The 24,938-nt window shown below is 39.4% G+C and overlaps 1 protein-coding gene across 2 annotated transcripts in view; it reads left to right on the top strand.

The window, feature by feature from the left end:
* Mur89F (Mucin related 89F) overlaps positions 1 to 11,172 on the top strand; it is a 411,681-nt gene extending 400,509 nt beyond the window's left edge. For both annotated transcript variants that reach the window (XM_067761541.1, XM_067761542.1), the window contains exons 4-5: positions 2,910 to 10,318; positions 10,384 to 11,172. In XM_067761541.1, coding sequence (XP_067617642.1) covers positions 2,910 to 10,318; positions 10,384 to 10,674 — 7,700 coding nt within the window. In that variant the 3' untranslated portion in view covers positions 10,675 to 11,172. The remainder of the gene's footprint in view (positions 1 to 2,909; positions 10,319 to 10,383) is intronic.
* The last annotated feature ends 13,766 nt before the right edge of the window (positions 11,173 to 24,938 follow it).

The raw sequence follows: 24,938 nt of genomic DNA on the forward strand, positions 1-24,938 counted from the left end.
GTGGGAGGGAGGTATGACTCCAAAAGTTTCATGTGGGCATAATAAATCGTTCCCGAGATGGTCGGGCTGGTGCCTTAATGATGCTTATTACCGGAACGTACCGGATCTGCATACGGCAAAGGACCATCAACATCGACAATACTCCCCAAGGCCTTTGGGTAGTGTCCTTATCGCTCCAAAAACAACAACAATAGGTGGAGTGTGAACCCCAGCGGGTTATGGGGCTTAGAATATACCCACGGCACATATACCTGTCGGAAGAGGCTACTAAAATACAAAATCGTGAGGCTGTGTAGTGCAATCCTTTCAAAGGGTTGCAAGCGCTTCTACAAACGCAATTCTCAACCTCACCTATAAGTGGCGAATCCTGTTCCTTGAACAGCCGAGGCTATGGCGACCCCAAGTTCCTTATGGATGGAGGGGGTGGGAGGGGGTTGAATGTCCTAGAAAGTTTCGGGAGTGTCCTCATCAATACAATAGCAACAAGGTGGAGTGTGATTCTTATTAAAAGAAAACATATACATTTCTCTATCTCTCTCCTACTTTCCCTACCTGTAACCTTTTTTCTTGGAAGTTATGGCAGGACACTGCCCTCAAGTGGCCCACTGAAACCAGGCTAATCCTGTTCATGTGTCCGTACCCCATATGGACCGCTGTTAGGCAATACGACACGGGGGGAAACGATTTAACACTGCTTCGCATGCGCATTTCTCCGCATTCTATTCCTGCGTGTATCAATCGTTTCGTAACTATAAACGACATTTGGCTCACTCCAGTGCAACAATCTATGTATCTGCACATTAAGTGAACAAAATTTCTCAGAAGAGGTTTCTCCCCAAAAACTCTGTGTATAGTAAGTATTTCGCCGAAAAAACGAGGATAATGAAAGATTACGTGATCTGCGTATAAACGGATCTCTGTGTGACAGCTTGGACAGAAGGGATCCCCCTCTATCCTACGCTTATATAAATAATCCTTGAAACCGCCGTACGTACTCAATATCTGCGTGAGGTGATAGTTAAATTCGCCCTGCTTTCGCGCATATCATCCCGCTTTATTCCAGGCCAGGAGCCCTTTTCTCGTTTTTTCATATCGCTCTTGACACTTAGACATTGTTCATGTCCTTATGCTTTTCTTGGGTACTTCAGATGATTGCTTGATTCCAATGTCATACAGATCGGTTACTTCACCTGACAGCCAAGTTAAAACAAGGATCGCTACAGCGGACACCGTCCGATAAGCACATCACTCTTCGTTAGTGGATAAGTTTAGATCCGTGCGACACTGGTAACGGGTATCTTAAGGGCTCCAGTAATTTTAGAAACTTTCGCTCCCAACACCTTGAAGAAAAGCGGATTGAAACCCACTTCAGTCTTATTTCTAGCAATTTTCAACCCCATGTTTGTCAGCCATTTGTTTATCCTTCCTATAGCATCATTATATAATGCTTGGAGCGGATCCAGCTTCTTGCCCTCTGCTACCACGACATTATCATCCGCATAACCAACAGTTTGCGTGCTTTGTAGCACATCGTCCTCCATAGTGTTCTCCCTAGAAGTGGTCGGGAATGTTACCAGGTTACAGCAAAAGAACCAGTATTTGGCGTTCCATAATCGGGGGAAGGCGCCTTCTTGGTTACAGGCGTAAACCCAGATTTTCTAGACTTCGTTGCTTCAAGGGTTATTTTTGGCACTTCATTGGATCTGGGACTTATAATCGACAACTCTATGTTTTGCATTCAGTAGCTCTAGTAACGTTATTCATGGTATTCATGACATTTCGATCCCTTAGATATCCTTGCTTTGAAAAGTACAGATGTATCTTGCTATCTTGCAGCCCTGGGTGTTGTTCGCCCAACGCTAGCAGAGCTAAATCAAGGCCCGGATATGCAGGAGCAGATCACAGATGGCCAATGTAATCATTTAATCCCTACAGCCATTTTCATCCGATTCAGTTGTACCGATGCTGACTAATCTACTTCTTGAAATCTACTTGAGAGTTGCCCGGGATATCACTATGGTCCGGGATAATCATAAAATAATTCGAAGCAATCTCAAGCGAGGACAAGCGCTACCATACCACACTCGATAACACTAAACTTGAACTCAAGGCCTTGATAGCCGCTAAGCTATCTGAGTAGATGTTGAATTCCCTAACCGTAGTAGAATTGGATAGCATTTCATCCACTGCATCCTTAAACACGGCAACTTCCGCTTGGAAGACGCTGCAGTGATCAGCCAACTTAAACTTTCAGCTTACATTTACCTCTTGACAAAAGAACCCCTCCACAAAGCTTTCCGTCCAACTTCGACCCATACGTGAACAAGTTAACTGGTCTCCTGCCCGAGAACGAGAAATGTTATATTAAAAGTTAATAGTGTCAACCTTCGAGCTCAGACTTTGGCGCTACGGGTACTAAAGTGTCCGTTTCGCTCTGCATCCGGTAGCACCAGCTCGGAGGTATTCATTAAACATGTATTGCTTTAAGGTACCGTCACCCATTTTTTGTAGAGAACTTAACATTTACTGAGATCTTTTGCAATTTTTTTTTTCTTAAGTGGACTGGTACAGTCTATTAACATACTTTGATTAAAATCGGAAGACGTGCGACTATCTCAAGAAAAGTTTACATTCCAACAAAATTTTGATACTTTTTATGCTCGGTTTGTAAGTAATCGAACAAATTCCCACAAAGCTTTAATAATTCCATCTTGCTACCTCTGAAGTGCTCGTCACCATAAAAATATAACTTTATACACCTTTAACAGCTTCCTCAAAAACCACATTATACCGACGCCATAAAAATTTCAAGGAATCATCGTTTAACATCAATATTCTCAACTCGCATTGCATTGACCTAACAGTTAACACCTTAACACTTAAACACATCTCTCTTTTTTGCATTGCAGATTATCCATATGACGCAGCCAACTTTATACTAGCATCGGACACGCCACAAACGCAACCCTCATACGCAGATGCCGCGGCCGTGCCAAATGTATTTTATTGCCCTGCTGAGGGTTTGTACGCCTATGACTACGATTGCCGTGTATACTATCGTTGTGAAGCAAAAACAAATGACTACATCAAAGCTTACACATTCACTTGCAAGCCAGGCACCGTATTCTCACGTCACCTGCGTCTTTGTATGCCACCCCAGTTGGCCGGCCGAGAGGAATGTAATGCTTATATGAATGAAATTGATGCGGACAATGGCGATAATGGTGATGATGGCCAACAAAAGCAACAACAGCAACAACATCCGCTACTGATATATGGTATTGGCAATATTGATAATGGTATATACGAAACCGCAAGCAAAACTGGCACTAACGCCCCCACTCTGTACGTAGCTCAGGCTGGAGCTACAAATATGGCTGATTCGCAAAATCCATTAAAAAAAAATTATGGCCTGTCGGGTTTGGGTGGTGTTTCCGTCATTTCTTTTTCCACATCATCGGCGCGTTCGGCAGGCGGTAGTGCGCCGAATGAACAGGGACCACCTTGTGACGATGATGGATTTATGAGCGATCCAGATGATTGTACAATATTCTATAGGTGCATTTCGACTGGGCGTAATTTCAATAAAATCGGTTTTCGCTGCTCAGATGGCACTGCTTGGGATGGTGTTTTAGAATCATGTAACCACAATTACACAGTGCGCGCTAACGGTGGTTGTAGAGGTAAAGCAGATAATTTAGTGTTGGCTGATAATGAAGCCACCGCAGCTCAATTGTCGCAAACTAACAATCAGACTGCAATGCAATCTAGTAGCAGCCAACAGAGTTCATCTTCCAACACATCTTCCTCCTCCTCGTCGTCGTCATCTAACTCACAATCTCAATCAAGTACACAGAGCTCAATTTCAAATAGTCAACAATCATCGACTTCCAACACGAACTCAAGTTCAAGTGAGAATAGTAGCAGTGGCCACAATCAAAGTGCAAATGAAGCGAACATTAACAATCAATCAAATGAAAGCACACAGTCGAATAACAACAACCAATCAAGCGAAAGTAGTCAAAGTGGTAGCAGTAATAATAATCAATCAGGGTCGAGCAATCAAACTGGAGCAAGTAATCAATCTGTCAATGCAAATCAGCCTAGCTCGAGCAGTCAATCTGGGCAGAATACTCAGTCTAATTCAAGCAATCAATCTACCTCAATCAATCAAAGCGGTTCAAGCAATCAGTCTGGCTCCAGCAGCAGTGAATCCGGATCCAATCATCAATCGGGTGCGGAAAATCAATCAAATTCAAATAATCAATCCGGTACAAGCAACCAGTCTGGATCAAACAATCAATCAGGTTCTAGCAATCAGTCGAGCTCAAACAATCAATCTAGTTCAAGTAATCAATCAGGGTCTGGAAATCAGTCGAGCTCTAATAATCAATCTAGTTCAAGTAATCAATCTAGTTCAGTTAATCAATCAGGTTCAAGTAGTCAATCCAACACTAACAATCAATCGGGTTTAAACAATGAATCGGGCTCAAACAATCAATCTGGCCAAAGTAGCCACGGCTTCCATACCGAATGCAAACACGATGAAACGTATATACCCGACGAGAAAGATTGTACAAAGTTCTATCGTTGTCGAGATAATGGAATGGGTGCTTTGGAAAAAGTACCCTTCACATGTGGGCCCGGCACAATTTGGAACCAAGAAGAGAAAGCCTGCGATTTTCCCACAAGCGAACAAAAAGAGAAATGTAGTTCAAGTGAGAATAGTAACAGTGGCCACAATCAAAGTGCAAATGAATCGAACAGTAACAATCAATCAAGTGAAAGCACACAGTCGAATAACAACAACCAATCAACCGAAAGTGGTCAAAGTGGTAGTAGTAATAATAATCAATCAGGTTCGAGCAATCAAGCTGGTGCAAGTAATCAATCTGTCAATGAAAACCAGCCTAGCTCGAGCAGTCAATCTGGGCAGAATACTCAGTCTAATTCAAGCAATCAATCTACCTCAAACAATCAAAGCGGTTCAAGCAATCAGTCTGGCTCCAGCAGTCAATCAAGTTCAAGCAATGAATCGGGATCCAATCATCAATCGGGTTCGGAAAATCAATCTAATTCAAATAATCAGTCCGGTACAAGCAACCAGTCTGGATCAAACAATCAATCAGGTTCTAGCAATCAGTCGAGTTCAAACAATCAATCTGGTTCAAGTAATCAATCAGGCTCTGGAAATCAGTCGAGCTCTAACAATCAATCCGGTTCAGGTAATCAATCAGGTTCTGGAAATCAGTCAAGCTCAAACAATCAATCTAGTTCAAGTAATCAATCCAGTTCAGGTAATCAATCAGGTTCAAGCAGTCAATCCAACGCTAACAATCAATCGGGTTCAAACCATGAATCGGGCTCAAACAATCAATCTGGCCAAAGTAACCAGGACCATACCGAATGCAAACACGATGAAACATATATACCCGACGAGAAAGATTGTACAAAGTTCTATCGTTGTCGAGATAATGGAATGGGTGCATTGGAAAAAGTATCCTTCACATGTGGACCCGGCACAGTTTGGAACCAAGAAGAGAAAGTCTGTGATCTTCCCACAAGCGAACAAAAAGAGAAATGTAAAGCAATGTTGAACTTGGTCGGGAACACAAATTCTAACTCCAGTAGCAATCAGCAAGCAAGCAGCGGTGAACAATCAAGCAATGGTCAGGAATCAAGCACAAGCCAACAATCAAGTGGTCAACAATCCAGTGGCAGTCATCCATCTTCTAGCAGTCAGCAGTCTTCTAGTAATAACACCAACAATGAATCCTCTAGTACCAGCAGTAACCACTCAAGCTCAGAAAATCAATCATCAGGCAACAATGAGAACGCTTCAAGCTCAACTAGCAATCAATCAAGTGCGTCATCTAATAACAATGACAATTCAACAAGCTCTTCAAGCCAATCAGTTACAAAACCTTCCCATCCTGAGGGTTATTGTTCAAATACGGAAACTTACTTGGCCGATAAGATAGACTGCCGACGGTTCTACCGCTGTGTTGATAACGGTAATGGAGGTTTCGATAAAGTAGCTTTCGATTGCGCACCCGGCACAGTCTGGGACGCTGATATTTTGGGTTGTAATCATCCAACCGATGTCCAAAAGGAACAATGTCGTGTTATGGCCAGTGGAGGAGGTGGTAATGGTTCAAGTTCATCCCAGACAGGCTCCGAAACTAGTCAAAATGGTTCAAGCTCTAATCACGAAAGTTCATCAAGTGAACAGTCATCTTCGGAGCAGCAATCGTCAAGCAATAATCAATCGAGCTCCTCAAGCAGCACAAGCCAGCAGCAATCGTCCAGTGGTAGTCAATCAGGCAGTTCAAATCAAGAATCTACAAGCATTGCTCAGGAAAGTTCATCAAGCCAAAGCAGCGGATCTAGTGGTGCACAGGAATCTTCGTCACAAGGTTCAACGGGCACACAAGGTTCGATGGAAACTCAGGGCTCAACAGGTTCACAAGGCTCGTCATCCACCGAGGGATCTAGCAATAATCAAAGCTCTTCTTCCAATGCTCAGGAGTCTTCTTCGAGCCAAAGTTCCTCTTCTAACCAAGGCTCCTCTTCAACCCAAAGCTCCGCTTCAAATCAAGGTTCCTCGTCAACACAAGGCGCCACTTCTAACCAAAGCTCTTCTTCAAACCAAGGTTCTTCTTCAAGTCAAAGTTCCTCTTCAAATCAAGGGTCATCTTCAAGCCAAAGTGCTTCAAAGCCTTCTGGCAATTGTGATGGCCAAACACAATTTGTAGGTGATAAAAATGATTGTGCAAAGTTTTACCGGTGTGTTGATAATGGCAAAGGTGGTTATGATAAGGTAGCCTTTACATGTGGGCCTGGCACTGTGTGGGATAGTGCGATCAACGCTTGTAATTATCCATGGGCGGTAAAAGATAAAAATTGCGGTACAGGTAGCATATCGCAGCAACCACAAACCACACTAAACTCGACAACGCAACCCCCTACGACGCCAACACAACATCCCACTACAGGCAGCCCTGAACATACTACCAAACCTCCCATGCATCCAACAAAACCACCGACTTCATATCCACCACATACAACAGGACGTCCAAGTGATATCACACAGGCTCCTAGCAGTCAACCGCCTACTGTAAGCACTCAACCTCCCATATTGACAGGAGGCTTGTGCCATCAAGATGGATTTATCGGTGATCCTAAGGACTGTACAATCTTTTATCGCTGTGTTAGCAATGGACAAGGAGGATTTACCCAATATCCATTTAAATGTGGTGACGGCACTGTATGGGATAACGACATTCAAACATGTAACCACGATTTAAACAAATGTAATCCTAATGCGGGAACAGGCAAACCAACAACTGCTCCGGTACATACTACTACAACCTCACGTCCATCTGCGACGCATTCGACAGGAAAGCCAACAACTCATAAGCCAATGACTACCCAAACACCTAGTTATGAACCAACAACGAAACCCCCATGGGCAACCACAACTGCATCGTCAGACACAACTACGTCCCCACCTATTTATCCCACAACAAAACCAGAGTATACTACAAGATATCCCAGTACCACAGTTACAACAGAGTCTACTACAATTGGCTATCCCTCCACAACTACTAAACCACTACCAAATCTACCACCAGGAACTAAGTGCACTGCTGAAGGTTTTATGCCGGATCCACATAACTGTCGTATATTCTATCGTTGCGAAGATTCTGGAAATGGTTATATTAGACATGAATTCACCTGTGCTAAGGGAACTGGATGGAATGAGGAAAAGCAAACTTGTGATTATGCGGGCAACATCGATAGATGTGCTGGACAGAGTGAAGCACCCGAGCCAGTCACTACAACTGAGGCACATTTTGAAACAACAACAGATAGTACCACACCGGGGTATGGAAAGCCCACGACAACTAAGCCACATACAACTGAAACCACAACGCAAGTGACAACTACGAGCCGTCCTACCACGTGGACTACTACGCCCCCGCCTACAACTACTCGACCCACCACTGAGGCAACCACGACTACTACAGTCCCAACCACTTGGTATCCGACAACAACAACCACTCCGACCACAACCATTCCACCCACAACATCAACAACGCAAACCTCTACCACAGAAGGCTATTCAACCACCACATTGCAACCGACTTCGACCACGCCAGTTCCAAATTTACCACCGGGCCAAATATGTCACGGTAAAGGATTTATGGCTGATCCGACGAACTGTCGTAAGTTCTACCGTTGCGTGAAAAATGATGATACATATATACGCCATGAGTTCACTTGCGCCAAGGGTACTGGTTGGAGCGAAGATAAACAAACTTGTGATTACGCAGCAAACATAGAACGCTGTCGTGGACAAACGGAAGAACCTGAGACGTCTACGCCACTAACAACTACGACAGGGTTTACCACACAGCTACCCATTACCAGCACAACCATGCAAACAGAGACCACACAAGGAGCTATCACTGGAAAACCAGGCTATAAACCTACGACACAAGCTCCCACTACAACAACAGATAAACCAGCTACAGATTATACCACCACAACACCATCTACCACAACTCAAGAATATCAAACCACAACTACTGCTCCTACCAATTTCATTTGTAAGGCTGAAGGTTTCTTCCCAGATCCGGAAGATTGTAATCGCTATTACCGCTGTACGCAGAAAAATGGAAAATATCAAATTAACATTTACTTCTGTGCGAAGGGTACTGTTTGGGATACCTACTTAGAAACTTGCAACTACATCGAGAATGTCTCAGCTAATTGCACGTCAGAGGGAAATGTAAGTACAACGGAAAGTACGCCAACTGAATGGACGACGACGTCGAAACCAACTGGAAAACCGACGCGTCCAACTGAGCAACCGACAAAACCAACGATGGCCACTGAGAAACCGACGGAAATTCCAACCACAGAGCAAACTACAGCAACACAGTCCACAACTGAGAAATATCCAACCACAACTGCTGAACCCATTAATTATGTGTGTACGGCTGAAGGCTTCTTCCCAGATCTGAAGGACTGTAACCGTTATTACCGCTGTGTCGACTCCAAAAATAATGGAAAGTATGAAATTCAAAGCTACCGTTGTCCGAAAGGTACTGTGTGGGATACATACTTAGAAACTTGCAACTACGTCGAGTATGTTTCAGCAAATTGCACATCGGAAGGAAATCAAAGCACTACTGAAAATGTACCAACTGAATGGACAACTACGAAACCAACTGAAAAACCGACGCATCCCAGCGAACAACCGACTAAACCTACTCAGAAACCGACTCAAGCAACGGAGAAGCCAACAATCCCAACCGAGAAGCCAATGAAACCTACTGAAACCCCAACCACGGAGCCAGCTACGACAACACAGTCCACAACTGAAGAATATCCAACTACAACTACTGAGCCGGTGAATTATGTGTGTACGAGTGAAGGTTTCTTCCCAGACCCAGAGGACTGTAATCATTATTACCGTTGTGTAGACGCAAAGAAAAATGGAAGATATCAAATTTATAGTTACCGTTGTCCGAATGGTACAGTTTGGGATACATATCTAGAAACATGCAACTACGTCGAATTTGTTTCGGCTAATTGCACTTCAGAGGGAAATGCAACGACAACTGAAGGTGCGCCAATTCAATGCACGACGACGACGACACCAACTACTACAACAACAACAACACCAACTGAAAAGCCGGCGTGTCCAACCGAGCAACCGACGAAACCCACTGGAAAGCCAACTGGAAAACCGACCACACAGCAACCAACTACAACTGAAATACCAACAACAACGCAACCGACAACAACTACACCGCAGCCAACAACAACAACTATGAAACCTACAACAACTACAGCATATCCCACAACTGTATCCCCTGCAACGACTACAGAGCCTACGACCACTGCAGAGTTAAGCACTATCCCAACAACAACTACAGCTGCTTCAACAGAGCCGTCCACAATCCCAACAACGACTACAACAACAACGGCTAAACCGACAACGACAACAACAACCATACGTCCACCAACAAATGACAGTAAACCATGCCCTTCAACTGGCGAAGGTCAATATACGTTTGTATGTCCTACCGGTTTCCGTCGACATCCCAAGAGTTGTGATCTTTTCTATCAATGTACCGAAAAGGCAGACAGTCACGATTTGAAAGTCACAGTCTTTGAATGTCCCAAGGGTACTGTATATCATGAAGATGCGAATCTGTGCGACAAGCCCGATAAAGGCGATAAATGTTTAGATAAGACGATGAGCCGTTCAGCATTCTACGAAGATGAAATAAAACGTTTGAATATGGTAAGTTTTTGAAGAAATACAAATTCTTGAGATATCCAAACAAATTTTCTATTCATTCTTGTTAGGTACAAATTCGTTCCATCGGTGCTTCACTCTGCCCCGCTGAAGGTCATTTTGCACTAAATAATGATGAATGTGGCCAGCTTTTTGTAAAATGTGCTCACTCGATAGCGTCAGGTCGTTTAGAGGGCCAAATTGCCCGTTGTCCTGAAGCTTTCGCTTATTGGGCCGTCAGTCGACGGTGTGAACGTGCGCAAAAATTGCACAACTGTACGCCTACGAAATATGAAGCCGGCAATGATCTGCCGGTAGAATGGGCGAATATTGGCAACAGACGTAGAAATCTAAAGATTTAAATTTAGCAAAATGGCACGAATGAATGAATTCTTCAGAACAAAAATTAATAATTTAATACTGAAAATGCAATTTAATTGTTTAAACTAGTTTGTAAATAGTTTTTAAAAAGAATAAGTTTTAAGTGCATACAAAATATTCAAATTGTTTGCTGCGCATGCGCAAGGCATTCCAATTAATGTACTGTCTTTTAAGTCTTCAGCATGCGCGCCAAATGATTAAGGAATATTTTATTCGATTTAAGTTTGATAATTAAATTAATTGACTTCCTTAATACATTTTAATTTTTTTATTGTTTATTTTTGGGTGAAACTCACTTTGTATGTGGTGTCGGTACATATTTGACTGAAGATATAAAATATCAATAATTACGAAAATAGATTTTGATGATAGTCGACTAAAAAAATTAGTTATAAAATAATTAACTTAATTAGTCATAAATTTTTCGACAATTATATGTATTGTTATGCAAATGATTTTCCTAAATGCCATATAAATAAAGTTTCAAAATAAATAAAGAAATTTCTTCCATATTTCTCTGTGTTTTATTTGGAGACTAGAATGGCTCTCGGAATCGCTCGGAGTGGGCATATACCAAGCGTATGTCCCTTTTGTCCCCTACCTTACGAGAATCCTAATTAAACTAGAGATACTTCCATTTCTTCTAATGCCGTCCTTTTATCCGTAATTTTGGCTCATCTTTTTCTAGTCCTTCTCTCAAGCCTTTACCTCTAATATCCATATCTGTTTACTGTTGTTCTTATTGTTCTTTTGTAGCGATAAAGACACTATCCGAAGGTTTCGGGGAGTGCTTTCAATATTGATAGTCCCTTGCCGGATATAGATCTGGTACGTTCCGGTAACATCTCGGGAACTATTTAATATGACCACATTGAACATTCTAGGCCATCCCGCTCCCAACCCCTACTTCCATGAGGAGCTTGGGGTCGCCAGAGCATTGGCAGCTAAAGATGCATGATTCGGCACGAATAGATGAGATTGATAATCGAAGAAGCTATATTTTGCGCTAGCAACTCCTTTAAAGGGTTGCGCTCCACAATCTTTTGAATTATTTAGGTTTATAGTCGCCCCTTACGATAGGCATACCTTCCGCGCCTATATTCTAAGCGCACTAACCCGCTGGGGGTATATCTGTTTTCTTTTCTTTCTTTGTCACAATACTTTTATTCTGTGTCTCTGTTATCCTTCCCCTTTATTGTTCTTGACCGGTTTTTCGCCTTCTCTTAGTTTTTTTAAAACCTCCGAGCTTGGTACGCCTTCCACCGTTTGTAACTAAAATCGAATTATTTCGACTGCAACGCCCTATTCGAGTAAATTTTTATACTGGCGCATAGCGGTGTCACGGCAGCTATCCCCACTTCGCTAAACCGACGCTAATTTGGAGCAGCAAGGGAGGCCAAGTATTCCTTCAGCTACCTATGCCAACATAAAATATCTCTCTTTCTCTGCTTCCAAATATGGGTGTCGATAGTAATTCTATCCTGGTCGAATCGTCTTTACCATCCGCATAACATGACCTAGCTAGCCAAGCGTAAAGCTCATACAATCCATCATTATATCTCCTTCTAAGCTAAGCATAAGCCGTAAGAAATAAATTAATATTCGTCAGCATCACTTCAAGGGGCATACCAGCGTCTCTCGGCAGCGTTCGAGCCATACATCAGCTTTGGTTTAATGAGAGATTATGAGCGGATTTTTTGTTGCCTACTCAGTCCAAAGTAGCACTTTTTGACATCGGAACTATCATTGTTTTCGATGCCAAATCTCTCTCACCTTTTTGAATTTAGCAGATCTATCTCTTGCAGCGTTGCCATATATTTTTTTTCCAAGTCGTCAGACGCCGCCCAAAAAATTGTCAAAAATCGTCATATCTATGGCAACAACCAATAACAACTAAAGTTGAGTTAGGACGAATTTGGGTTATTACCAGGGGACGTACGATTGTATTCGCCGGAAACCAAAATGAGATCGCCGGATTTAATTCAACAGTATTAAATTCAAAAGCGCTTTTCTGAAAATTGTCTTAGATTATTATTTTTTGTTGCCACATACAACATATAAAATCGTTTTCAATTCATTTCGTTTTATTGAATAAATAACAAAAACGTCTTAAAAGCTAAATTTTGTATTACATACAAAATGTACTTGTTTTCAGTCATTTTAACAATTATTATTATTTTTTTTGAGCTCGAATCGAACCTCCTATATTATTTGAGTTTCTTAGTTATACATTTTCGCGTTCATTTTTTAGCATGTTTATTTGCGGTTTAATATTATAACAGGAAAAGTTATTCAATTTTAAATAATCTTTGGCTAGCAATATTCCTTTTAATGTATCAGATTCCAGACAGTTTCGGATTTTTGTTTTGTTCAAATTTATTTTAGAAAAAGTTCGTTCTACATTCGCTGAAGAGTGTGTCAATCACATTAGATCTGCAACGAATGCACATAAATTAAAAAAACGCGTATGTAGAGTCAGCCTTTTTGATATTTTCCAAAAAACTTCTGGAGGAACCTTAGAAATGTCTTCAAAATAGAGGAACGGCAGCATTTGTGATATAGCGTTTAGTTTTTGGGTAATTTTGGCCTAAACAAAAGTCCAATTCACCTCTTTTTCGTCACATTTTGTTTTGTGAAACATCATCTATAGAGTATTTTATCAAAAGTTGTATACCACCAACAGTTTACAATTTATAAGACGAAATTCGGGTGAGCTCGAAATGCCGCTTCCCCAAATATTGGCGGGTAATGTGGTACGCAAACGTAGGCTAATTTTAATTTACTAAAGAAAATATTAAATAACTTCTTTTAAAATTTACCAATTTTACTAATAAAAGATAAATAGTTTCTCAAAAGATAAAATAAAATACCTCCTTGGCTCGTAATTTTAAAAATGAATAAGTTATTGGAAATATCCAAATTGCTTAAAAACTTCAATTTGTGCAAGTCTCGCAAATAAAAATTAAATTTTTTTTGGGAATGCAGACGTTTTGAGCCCAAACCGTATCGCACTGTAAACAAGCACTCCATTCTGATATATTTCTTTCGTCTTTCCATAACTTTTCGCAAAAGGAGCAAATTGCTCCGTCTGGAGGCTTTTCAACAAAGTCCCCTTGGTTCGATTCTGCGTAGGCGACGCTTACTTCGGAGTCATTGCTTAATTCTTCACATTCAGCTTTTCTAGCTTTCGCTGCTGGTTTTTTGAAGGTTCCATGGTGAAACGACTCCTTTACTGGTTGATACCACAGCTTCTGGAGAAGTCACTCGATTTGTGTTAGCTGTCGGTGAAGTAAGAGTACATCCAGTCTCCGAAGTTGTGTTATTTTGCTCGGAAACTTCAGAGTTTTCGGCAGTTAGGTGGTCATACATATCATTTGCAGCAATATAGTCTACATCAGTAAAAATATTGCGATCGAATGGGTATATACCCGTACATCTAAAACCGTTAACTGCAACGTGGCCAGTCTGAGCCTTTTAAAACGCTTTGGAATTTAGTAACTTTTCTCTCATAAAACGCTTTAATTCGTTACTGTAATAAGTCTTGAGTGGGCTCATGAATCCTCTGTCTAGCGGTTGCATTTTAAGAGCGGTACACAGATCACAAGTAATTGCTCAAGAAAAATTTTGCCTTTTATCTTGCGTGAAAAATAGTAGTATGGAAGTAATTTGACGTTTAAAAATCCAGGGTGAATAGTGAAATAAGCAAGAAGAAGAGCACATAAACAAAAGTAATGTAAAGAATGTCACTTCCCTTATAAGTGCCCGTTTTTCATCCGCCGTGAAATTCACTATGTGCTTTTTGCGTTTTGGTGCTGCAGCTATTGTTATTTCCATTTCTAAAATAAAATAATAATTATTTATTGCAGAAAAATTTAAAAACCATGTGCTTACCTAATTTTTCCAGTTTGTTTATCTTTTTTCTTCAAGAAACATATGGAACTTGACATATTTCTTGCGGAAACCGGTGTTGCCGTATGCAAATTTGATGGAAAAATAGTAGTAAAGTAGCGTACTAAATTTCTTGTAAACTGCGTACTACCTCAAGAAAATTTACAAGGAATTTTCTTGAGCATTTCTTGAGCGTTTTTTATATGGAATTTTTACGTTCTTGTGATCTGCGTATCGCCCTTTATGAGTGGAATGCGGAGGCAAATATATCATCACCACTCCGCCGTTTTCACGAGCTAAAGTGCAAATGAAACTTCCTTAACTCTAACGCCATAGTCGTAACCATACCCATATCCATAACCATCTCCAATGTCATCGATTAATGGTGCTTTAACCTAAAAATCGTCAAAATTTCATAAAAATGAAGAAAACGCAAAAAATTACAAACATATTCCACAAAAAATAAGTCTCTTAGTCATAACGTATCCAAAACAACTAATAAAATATACAAAACGTTATTAAATTCGCCAACTCAAATATTTTTAGGTTATGGATATGGCGAGAAACCAAAAACCAATTGGTTGGCTATGGTATGGTTATGGCGTTAGCGTTATGGTATGACACTATTAATCGATTACATTGATTTCCATAAGGTAGGTTCGATCAGCTGTTTCATCTGGTTATGGCTTTATGGTTATAAGTCACCATTAATTCGCCCTTAAGTTGATCACTTCAATATTTATTACTGTAGTGTCCCTCTAAATTCAACATTATTGGATCTATTTCTTGATGTTTAAATATTTAAAATAAATCTTACATAGAAGGCAGGCTTAAATCGTAATTTTACATAACAGAATCGTCCAAGCGTCATTCTAGTTGAAAATCGTCAAAATGACGACGGCGTCGTCAATCTGTCAACGCTGATCTCACGAACCAATAAACAGATCCCGCGTTAAAAAATGAGAGCAAAAAATCATAGTAAGCTGTGAAATAAATTTTCATGGTGTGACGTCACGGTTTTGACAAAATGTTTCATTGCTGACGCAGTGTTCAAACTATATTCCAATCGGAGTATTTTTTCCGCTCGTACCTCCTACTACATTTTTTATCTCAAAGATTTATTTGGGTCGAGTTGGAAACTGAATAGTATAATTACCTATAGTTTATTATAAAAACTATTTTATAAATCTTTATACATATTCATTTATTTTTAAATGTTTATTGAACAAAATTTATTTGTTTATATAATTTTCTTATTTTGATTAATTTATAAATTTTCATTTAAAAAAGGTAACTGAATTACTTAGAAAAAACTTGAAATATCACAAGTAAGAAACAAGTAAAAATATTAACAAGTAAAATAAATAACTAAATATAGACCCTACATTACATTATCTTTTGGTTGAAGTTTTTATTGTATACGCATGAAAAGCTAATTGTTTACAAGTGCCGATTAGATGAAATGGCGTGAATTAACTGTTCGTGTCTTAAGACATGTTTGTTCACATTTTACACATTTTGCAGTTTTTTTACTTTTTTCGTACCGAATGGGAATAGCAAAAAATGTGTTCGGACGCGATCTGTAAATCCTGCCAAAATTCAACATACATCGCTTCTTGTAGCTTTATATAAAAATGAAGTACGTTGAGTCATTGAGGTCAGCTAAGCCTGTTTTGCGATAACAGGTGCCAATTGGGGGCACCAAGCGAGGCCGAGTCTTCTTCCAACTGTCTCTCAAAACTCAGTGAAGGTTTTCTCTTTCCTCTGTATACAAACTGTCGGAGCGTATTCGTTCATCCGCATAACGTCCTAGCTAGCGAAGCCTTTGGATTTTCAATCGCTGCACTAACGTCATGTCTACGTATAGCTCATATAACTCATCATTATACCTCCTTCGATACTCGCCGTCGACATCACGGATAGGACTATAAATCTTGCCGGAGAACTTTTCTCTCGAATACTCCAAGAGCCATTTCATATTCTCCCGACACCTTCCATGATTCCGAGCCATACATCACGACAAGTATGATGAGTGACTTTTAGAGCTAGAATTTTGTTCGTCGAGAGAGGACTTTACTTTTCAATTGCCTAAAGAATCACTTCTTTCTAGGCCGAAATTGTTTTTGCTTTTAATGCTGCTACCCAAATGAACGAAATCCTTCACAGTCTCGAATTTATATCCGTCAACAGTGACGTGGCTACAAAGGCCTTGTCAAAATTTACTGCAACTTTTTTTGCTTATCTTATACCACTGTTCGCCTCCATGTTTGAACAGTCCGGCGGGTATGCCGTCATTACTTGGCACCTTGTTAATTTTTAGCAGTGATATTGGATGCCGCGGAGTGTTTTTCGTCATCGCCGATCGGCAAATCGGGTTCAACTTCCCCCATACTCTATACGTCAGTTACCAGGTCGCCATTATCGTTCCTACAAGAATCTGCCCCGGTCTTGAAACCTTTTGTCATTAAAATGGCATAAAGTATGTATGGTAAACCGAAAATAATAATAATAATATTTTTTCGCGATAAATATGCGGGGAGATAGAATGTGGTATGTTAATGGGAGCTACTTGGTAATCCTACACGTTTTAGGCCGACTCCATGTGCATCTGCTAAGGCAGATAACTTTTTTGCTGAGAAACATTCAACACAATCGAAAGGTTTGCCAAGCCACCAAATCATTTTGATGTTGTTTGTTCGCCCGCTCTCAAAAAGGAAGAAAAAATATACTCAGAAAATTTATTTTTTACTCCGGCGTAGATGTTTACTCAGGTAACAGTTTTAAATACTCCGAACACTGGTAGCGAAATATGAGAGAAATGTAATAAGTCGAAAAATTTCAAAAGCGCTACGTCATCAAACTTTTTTTCAAATTCGATTACAAATACAACAATTCCGGAATGCGGGATCTTGGCTGATTCGATTATGGATCTATCTCATCAGAGAAGGTACTAGTTCTAATTATATCCCATGGTAGTGCTTTCAACTGGCTTTTAACATTGTGATGTCCTTCCTTGTAGACCTTATGAACGTTTCTTAACTGGTTCAACCGTAAGTGGTTCTGATGCCTATGAATAATAAGTGTGTATTCATATTGCTGGCTTAAGCGCTGTTGGGATAGGTGTGGCTACCAGCTGTCCCACTCTACACCCGATTGGCACCAGTTCTGAGGTAGTTATTAAGTCTGTAGTGAGATACTGGTGCTTTGCGTACCGTCTCCCATTTTCGCTGCAGGGCTCTTAAAACAGAATGATGCTAGAATTATCTTCTCCAGGATTGAGTTGAAGAAATCGCACGAAAGGAGTCGGCTTTCCTAAAGTCTCGTTCTGTTTCGAATAATTTGAAGAGGTCCTTTCCAATCCTCACGCAGCCCCACTCAAATATTTGCGGACATATAAGGTATTTAAACTTTATCTAGCAGGGGGAATGGGACTACGATTCAGGTTTTCATTGAACACTTCCGGCTGACTATGTAAATGGTACACGCTGTGGCAGTTCTGAGTGCGAAGCTTTGTCGAGTCTGCGATGGCTACTTTTTAGCGTTTTAACAGGGTGTTCAATATGGCGGCGCCTATCTTCAGCGGGTGATAGAAAGAGATACAGAATGAGACAGCGATAGTCAAATACAAATTAGGTGATCCAATCACTTTGGAATTTTGACGTCTATGCAGAAGATATCACACTTAGTTATCATTCACAATGATTTTTGACTTAACTTTTCACCAGGTTGATGCTATACTAGGTACACTCATGATACAAATATAGAGAGGTAGTTCCACCTCTTCTCCGTTATTACGGCCATTTGACACAAATGTGTTTTGGCATTCCCTTTTGAAGCAACGCTACCAAATCCTTAAAAAATTAACTCTTCGTCCGCTTCTTTCATTTTTTTTTTTACATGTCCAAGAATAAACAAGGCCTGCATTTACCGAAATATATCTATCTAATACATCTAATACATATATCCGCCCTCCTAATAAGCAAAGCGGTGGAGTATATACCTGTTGTACCAATTGACTAAAGGCTCCAAATCTTTGATTGAAGGAAGAACCCGAAAACATAACCTCACACTCCACTTGACAGATCATCGAAAGTTTCTGTCAAATAAAGCTGGCTCAACCGAGGTTGGCGAAAACGGCCTTAAGTCTCTAAAGCTGTCTGTTGTTGAGGTTCGTAATTTAAAAGCCGTAACAGTTAAGGTGCTAAGGGGGTTAATCGGTTTATGGATAACTACTGTCAATTTGTGTTTATCTCTTGACTCAAGTCAAACGACAAAGTTGTAGTATACCTGCAAAAATCGCGAGTACTCCATGCATAGCATTACATCAGAGTAATCCATGGAGCACTCCAGTATGACACAAGTGGACCACATGATCCAACGATTTGCAGGGATATAGTCAATGTATGTTATGTTCCATCATAAATCCTTCTATTCATAGCTAGGAATTTGTCGGGCACAAATGACCAGCACCCACATTTCCCTATATCTCTTTAACCAAACAAGATTTTCAAAATTCTTGTTTTGCAATCATACACATAGCTACTACTTTTAGATTGATCCACAATTTGTTTCAAGGTTCTGTGATAAACGGTTCAAGCGCTCCGTGAAATATCCGCTTATCGACAACTGCTAACGACTAAACCGATTAATTGGTATATCTCTTGAAGCAAGCAAAATTTCTAAATTTTTTTTTTATTACATTATATGGTTACTTACTTGAAGATTAAGGCACGACTTGATTCAATATTCTATCTTTAACGGTAAAGGCGCTATGAGGGCTAATCAGTTTACTACTGTCGATTTTCGTATATCGTTTCAGCCAAAGCAATTGGCAAAGTTTTTTGTTTGCAATTATAGATACTCCTCCGTAGATTAATGCACAACTTGATATAAACTTCCATCATTAACCCTCCAGAGCAAAAATGGCAGCTATCGGTACACAAATGACCCAGCACTTAATCACGTTATATCTCTTCAACCTAGCATGATTTTCTTATCATTTTTTTTGCATTATATTTTTTTTTTATTTATTTATTTGTTTGTTAAAGTCAACACAGACACAAAGCGGTCGACTACTGAATATAAGATACAATACATATAACAAGGAAAGAAAACATAAGCGTAAAAAACAAAATTTTAAGTAAAAATTTAAATAATAAACAATCAAATTAATTAAGTTAAATTTTAATTAATACATAAATCAAATCAAAAATAAAGATTAGTTAAAATTAATATTAAAATAAAAGTGACCTTATTTAAAAATATCATGCCAGACGTGAGAGTATTTCCTTGCGGATAGCAGCAATCGAATACTCAAAACTAAAGCAGTTGTACAGTTCGTTATAGCGCGAGCACCAATTGCGAAGAGGGCTATATTTGGAAAAATTACGCCGTAGAATGGGTAAATGAAAGAGTACATAGTGTCTTGTAGTTCTCGCAGGAACGGAAAAATTCAGTCTGCTTACAAGGTCAGTGGAGTCTATCTCACCGATAATCAGTTTATGAAGGAACATTACTCCGAGTAATGTTCTTCTATTCTCTAAAGTTGGCAAACTAATGAGAAGAAGTCTATTTCTATAAGGTGGAAGATGTTGATTTGATTCCCAGTTAAGACCGCGTAAAGCGAAGATTAGAAACTGCTTCTGTACCGATTCAATCCGATCTATATGATTTTTATACCCCGGGGACCAAATACAGGAACAATACTCAGGTATTGGGCGAACGAAAGATGTGTAAAGGGTCTTGGTTAAATAAGGATCATCAAATTCTTTAGCCCATCTTTTAATAAATCCGAGTACACCCGACGCCTTGTTTACAATAGATGAAATATGCATGTTAAAGCTCACATACTTCAGATATACGCTCCAAGGGAGCACTATCTAGCATATAGGATTTTAAAACTGGGTTGACTCTGTGAAATGTCATTAGTTTACGATTTTAATAATCGGGGATTACCCATATTGCTTTTTTAAATGTATGAAAACATTTATTTGAAGCAATTTTTTAATTTTTTATAATTTATTTAATAATTTGGGAAAAATTTAAACAACGTGACATCAGGACGGACAAGGCGACAGCTGTTTCGATTATACCTTGTAAATCTCTTCAAAGCCTTTTCTCCCGGGAGTGGGAGTCGAACTCGCACTCCTACGATAGTTGAAATGGTTATAAACGCATTCAGCTACGTAATGCCTTAGTTGTTGTAACAATCGAAACAGATGTCGCCTTGTCCGTCCTGATGTCACGTTGTTTAAATTTTTCCCAAATTATTAAATAAATTATAAAAAATTAAAAAATTGCTTCAAATAAATGTTTTCATACATTTAAAAAAGAAATATGTGCAATCCCCGATTATTAAAATCATACAAACAGACAAAATTTGTTAATTCGTTGTAGTTCTATAAATAGAACAAAAACAGCAACAAAACCAAAGTTTCTTTGAAACCGCCGTACCAAGCATAGCTTTAACACATAATTGCATACGAAGTATGCAATGTGTAAAAGATTAAAATATGCAAAAAGAAGGCAATTGGGAAAAACTTTACAACAACTAAGGCATGACGTAGCTGAATGCGTTTATAACCATTTCAACTATCGTAGGAGTGCGAGTTCGACTCCCACTCCCGGGAGAAAAGGCTTTGAAGAGATTTACAAGGTATATTCGAAACAGCTGTCGCCTTGTCCGTCATGATGTCACATTAGTTTACATTTGCAGCAGTTCAAAACTAGTATATTTACTGTACACCATAATTGAAATGAGTCCAAATCGGCCTGAAGTAAATCCAAACGGGAAGAGTCAGAAGGCAAGTATGAATAGCATAGTTTAACATCATCACATTAGAAAACGGGAAATACGAGATAACCATTGGTAAGTCATTTATAAAGAAGGTAAAAAGTAATGGACCCAGATGGCTACCCTGAGGCACACCAGAAGTTACTTCTATCGACTCTGAGAGACTGTTTTTGAACATAACTCGCTGAGTTCTACTTAAGAGATAGCTGCGAAGCCAAAGTAATAAATTCTTCGAAAAACCCAGTAAGTCAAGTTTATGAGTTAAAAGCTCATGATTAACAGAATCAAATGCTTTGCTGAAGTCGGTATAAATAACGTCGGTTTGCTTATACGATAAAAATCCATCCATGACTAGAGAGGTGAACTCAAACAAGTTGGTTGTGGTTGATCTTCTACACACAAAACCATGTTGGCTGGGTGATAATAAAGAAGTACATGCATATTGAATTTGGCAGGTGATAATCTTTTCAAACATTTTAGGAATAGCCGAAAGTTTAGCTATGCCCCTGTAGTTCTCGATATTGGACCTACTACCTTTCTTATGTAAGGGAATAATAAATGATTGCTTCCAAATTGAAGGGAATACAGAAGATTCAAGAGATAGTGTAAATAATTTAAGGATCGGCTTAGATAAGTCGACAGCGCAAAACTTTAGAACACAACTAGGAACACCATCTGAACCCGGGGAGGTAATTGGTTTCAACTCCAGAAGACTCTTCAGAACAGTATCTATATCTACGACAGGAACCAGAATACAATTAGAACTTTCTAAGTTGTAAGGATAGAGATCCGATTGAAAAAGTTGAGATGAATGGGTCGACTTAAAGTATTCAGCAATGAAGTTGACAACATCATCATCCGAGCTTGCGTTCTTACATCCATAGGCCAAAGCAGATGGAAACCCTGAGGTTTTTCTCTTAGAATTGACAAAACTAAAGAAATGTTTCGGGTTGTTAGAAAATTGAAGCTTACACCGATTTAAGTAACGTTTATAGCACTGCTGATTAAGACGATGAAAGTTTGATCTAGCAACTAAATATTTAGAAAAATCGGAGCATGATCCTGATATTTTAAATCGTTTGTATAGCCTAGATTTAATATTATATAGTCTTACAAGATGTCTTGAGAACCACGGGGGCTTGCCCGTTCCAGCATTGCCATGACGAAGAGGCACACAGCATGCAAAGAAACCATCGAAAGAACTGTAAAAAATAGAAGTTGCTGACTCAACATCTTTACAAGCATATAGATCCGGCCAGTCATGGGTGGAAATAAGATAATTCAGCTTATTAAAATCTGCCTTACAAAAACATCTTGATCGAAAGCTAGATTTTACTTTTGCTGCATCAAACAACACAGGCTGAGATAATCAAGCATTACCTCAAGTGTAGGATGAAGTGGATCCTCTGGAAGTGATAATGGGGGAATTCGCTTGAGAGAAATACCCACAGGGTCATCCGCAAATACCAAATCCAGCATTTTATTTTTGCAATTTAATATATTGTTTAATTGTAGTAAATGTATATCAAGCAGACTCTTACAAAAATCATGCTGAGTGGTGGACGTCAAAAAGTTTAATTCACTGTTGCCAATCCAACTTACTGTAGGCAAATTGAAGTCACCAAGCACCACCAGGCGGTCCCTATCTCGCAACTGAGAGTAAACACTACGTATAGATAAGCTATGTTGAGTATAAACATGCATATCCGAACGTGGCGGAATATAGCAGCAGCAAATAAATAGACTAGCACTACGTAATGAGATCTTTACTGCTATAAACTCAATATCAGAGTCATAGTCCAACGACAGTAATTCTGACGGTAGGCTAGAGTCTACGGCTATAAGGACACCACCCGCTCTAGATACACGATCGCGCCTATACACGACATAGTTACACGAGAAGATCTCAGAGTTATAATTATCTTCCTTAAGCCAGGTCTCAGCAAAGGCTATCACTTGCGCTGTGAACGAAAAACTGTTTAGAAATAACGAACTCAATTTGGATCGTAAGCCACGAACATTCTGATAATGAATAGATATATAAGACAACCCGATATTTACGTCTGTGGTATTCTTGCCGAGTCCGGTAAGTTTTTTGAAACTCTTACATTTGCCTTTTTTTGAACAAATGTACCACCGAATGTTTTGGCCAAAAAGACTGTTCAAGAATTTTGTCAAAATATGCATCAGGCACTGATATTTTAAAAGACGAGATGTCCCTTTCATACTTAAAATTAAATTTGTAAACACTTAATTTAATAGGTTTAGAATCAAGCTTGGATACAATATAGTAAATTATGTCATCTTCCGTCAACGATGCGTGAAGCCGTGATACAAATATTGACCTACGAGGCGGCACAGCAGTAACCTCTCTGTGGGCCTCAGGTTGCACTCCAGTATTAACATCATTAATAATATTATCAGCGTTAACAGCAGACCCAAAATAGCGGAATGAGGCGTATCATTGGTAATTACAGCATAAGAGGTACTTGAGGTGTCGACGGCATCATTATTAGTATGTGGGACGACAGTATGTACATTATCGGCGGCGGTGAAATTGTTTGAATTAGACATCTATTTGTAAATTAAGACACAACTTGATTCATGGTTATGTTTGACTTGGTTCAAGAGGTATACACAAATGGTAGAAAATGGGATTCAATCTACAAGTAGACAGACACATAATGCATCGAACAAATTTTTGAAATTTTGCTTGGTTCAAGAGATATACAAAATAATCGAGTTGGCCGTCCGTAGGGTTCGATAAGCGGATATCTCACGTAGCGCTTGAACCGTTAATGACAGGACCTTGGATTAAATTGTATGTTAATCTGGAAGTAGCAGACATGGAGTTTAAAAAATCTTGCTTGCTTCAAGATGTATTGGGCAATTTAGGTGATGGGTCATTTATTTACCCATAACTCCCATTTTTGCCGTCAAGGGTTAACGGTAGAACTTTATATCAAATTGCGGATTAATCGACAAGTAGGTAGCTATATAATACAAAAAAAAACCTTAAAAAACTTGCTTTGATCAAGAAATATGGATCAATTTAAGTGCTGGATCACATATGTACCGATAAATTCCCATTTTGCTCTGAAGGGCTAATAATAGAAGTTTATGTCAAATTGTGAATTAATCTACAAGTGAATACCTACATATATATTGCAAAAACAAACACTTTGATATTTGCTTTGGTTCAAGAGATATACACAAAACGACGTAGCTCCTCAACCGATAATGATATATACATTAGGGTGGCTCGATTTGTATTGACGAAAGTTAACCGATACCGCGCTATCGATTTTTCATGAAAAAAACCTTAAAAATCAAAGTAAAAAAAATTAAATTTCGTAGGCTCGAAATTTATTTTTTTGGGTATGCGTAGTGGAACTTTTTTTCCAGAGCCCAAGTCCTATCGAAAAATCAATGGCGCGATATCGGTTAAAAATCGACCCAGTATACATACCCTTCAAAAAACGCGAGTACTCTATAAATAATGTAAGGAATTCTCCTTTGGGAGTATAGGACTGCTCCAAATCTAATCTGTATTCATACAAAAAA

Source organism: Eurosta solidaginis, chromosome 1, assembly GCF_040869045.1.
Source record: "Eurosta solidaginis isolate ZX-2024a chromosome 1, ASM4086904v1, whole genome shotgun sequence".
Taxonomy (NCBI): Eukaryota; Metazoa; Arthropoda; class Insecta; order Diptera; family Tephritidae; genus Eurosta; species Eurosta solidaginis.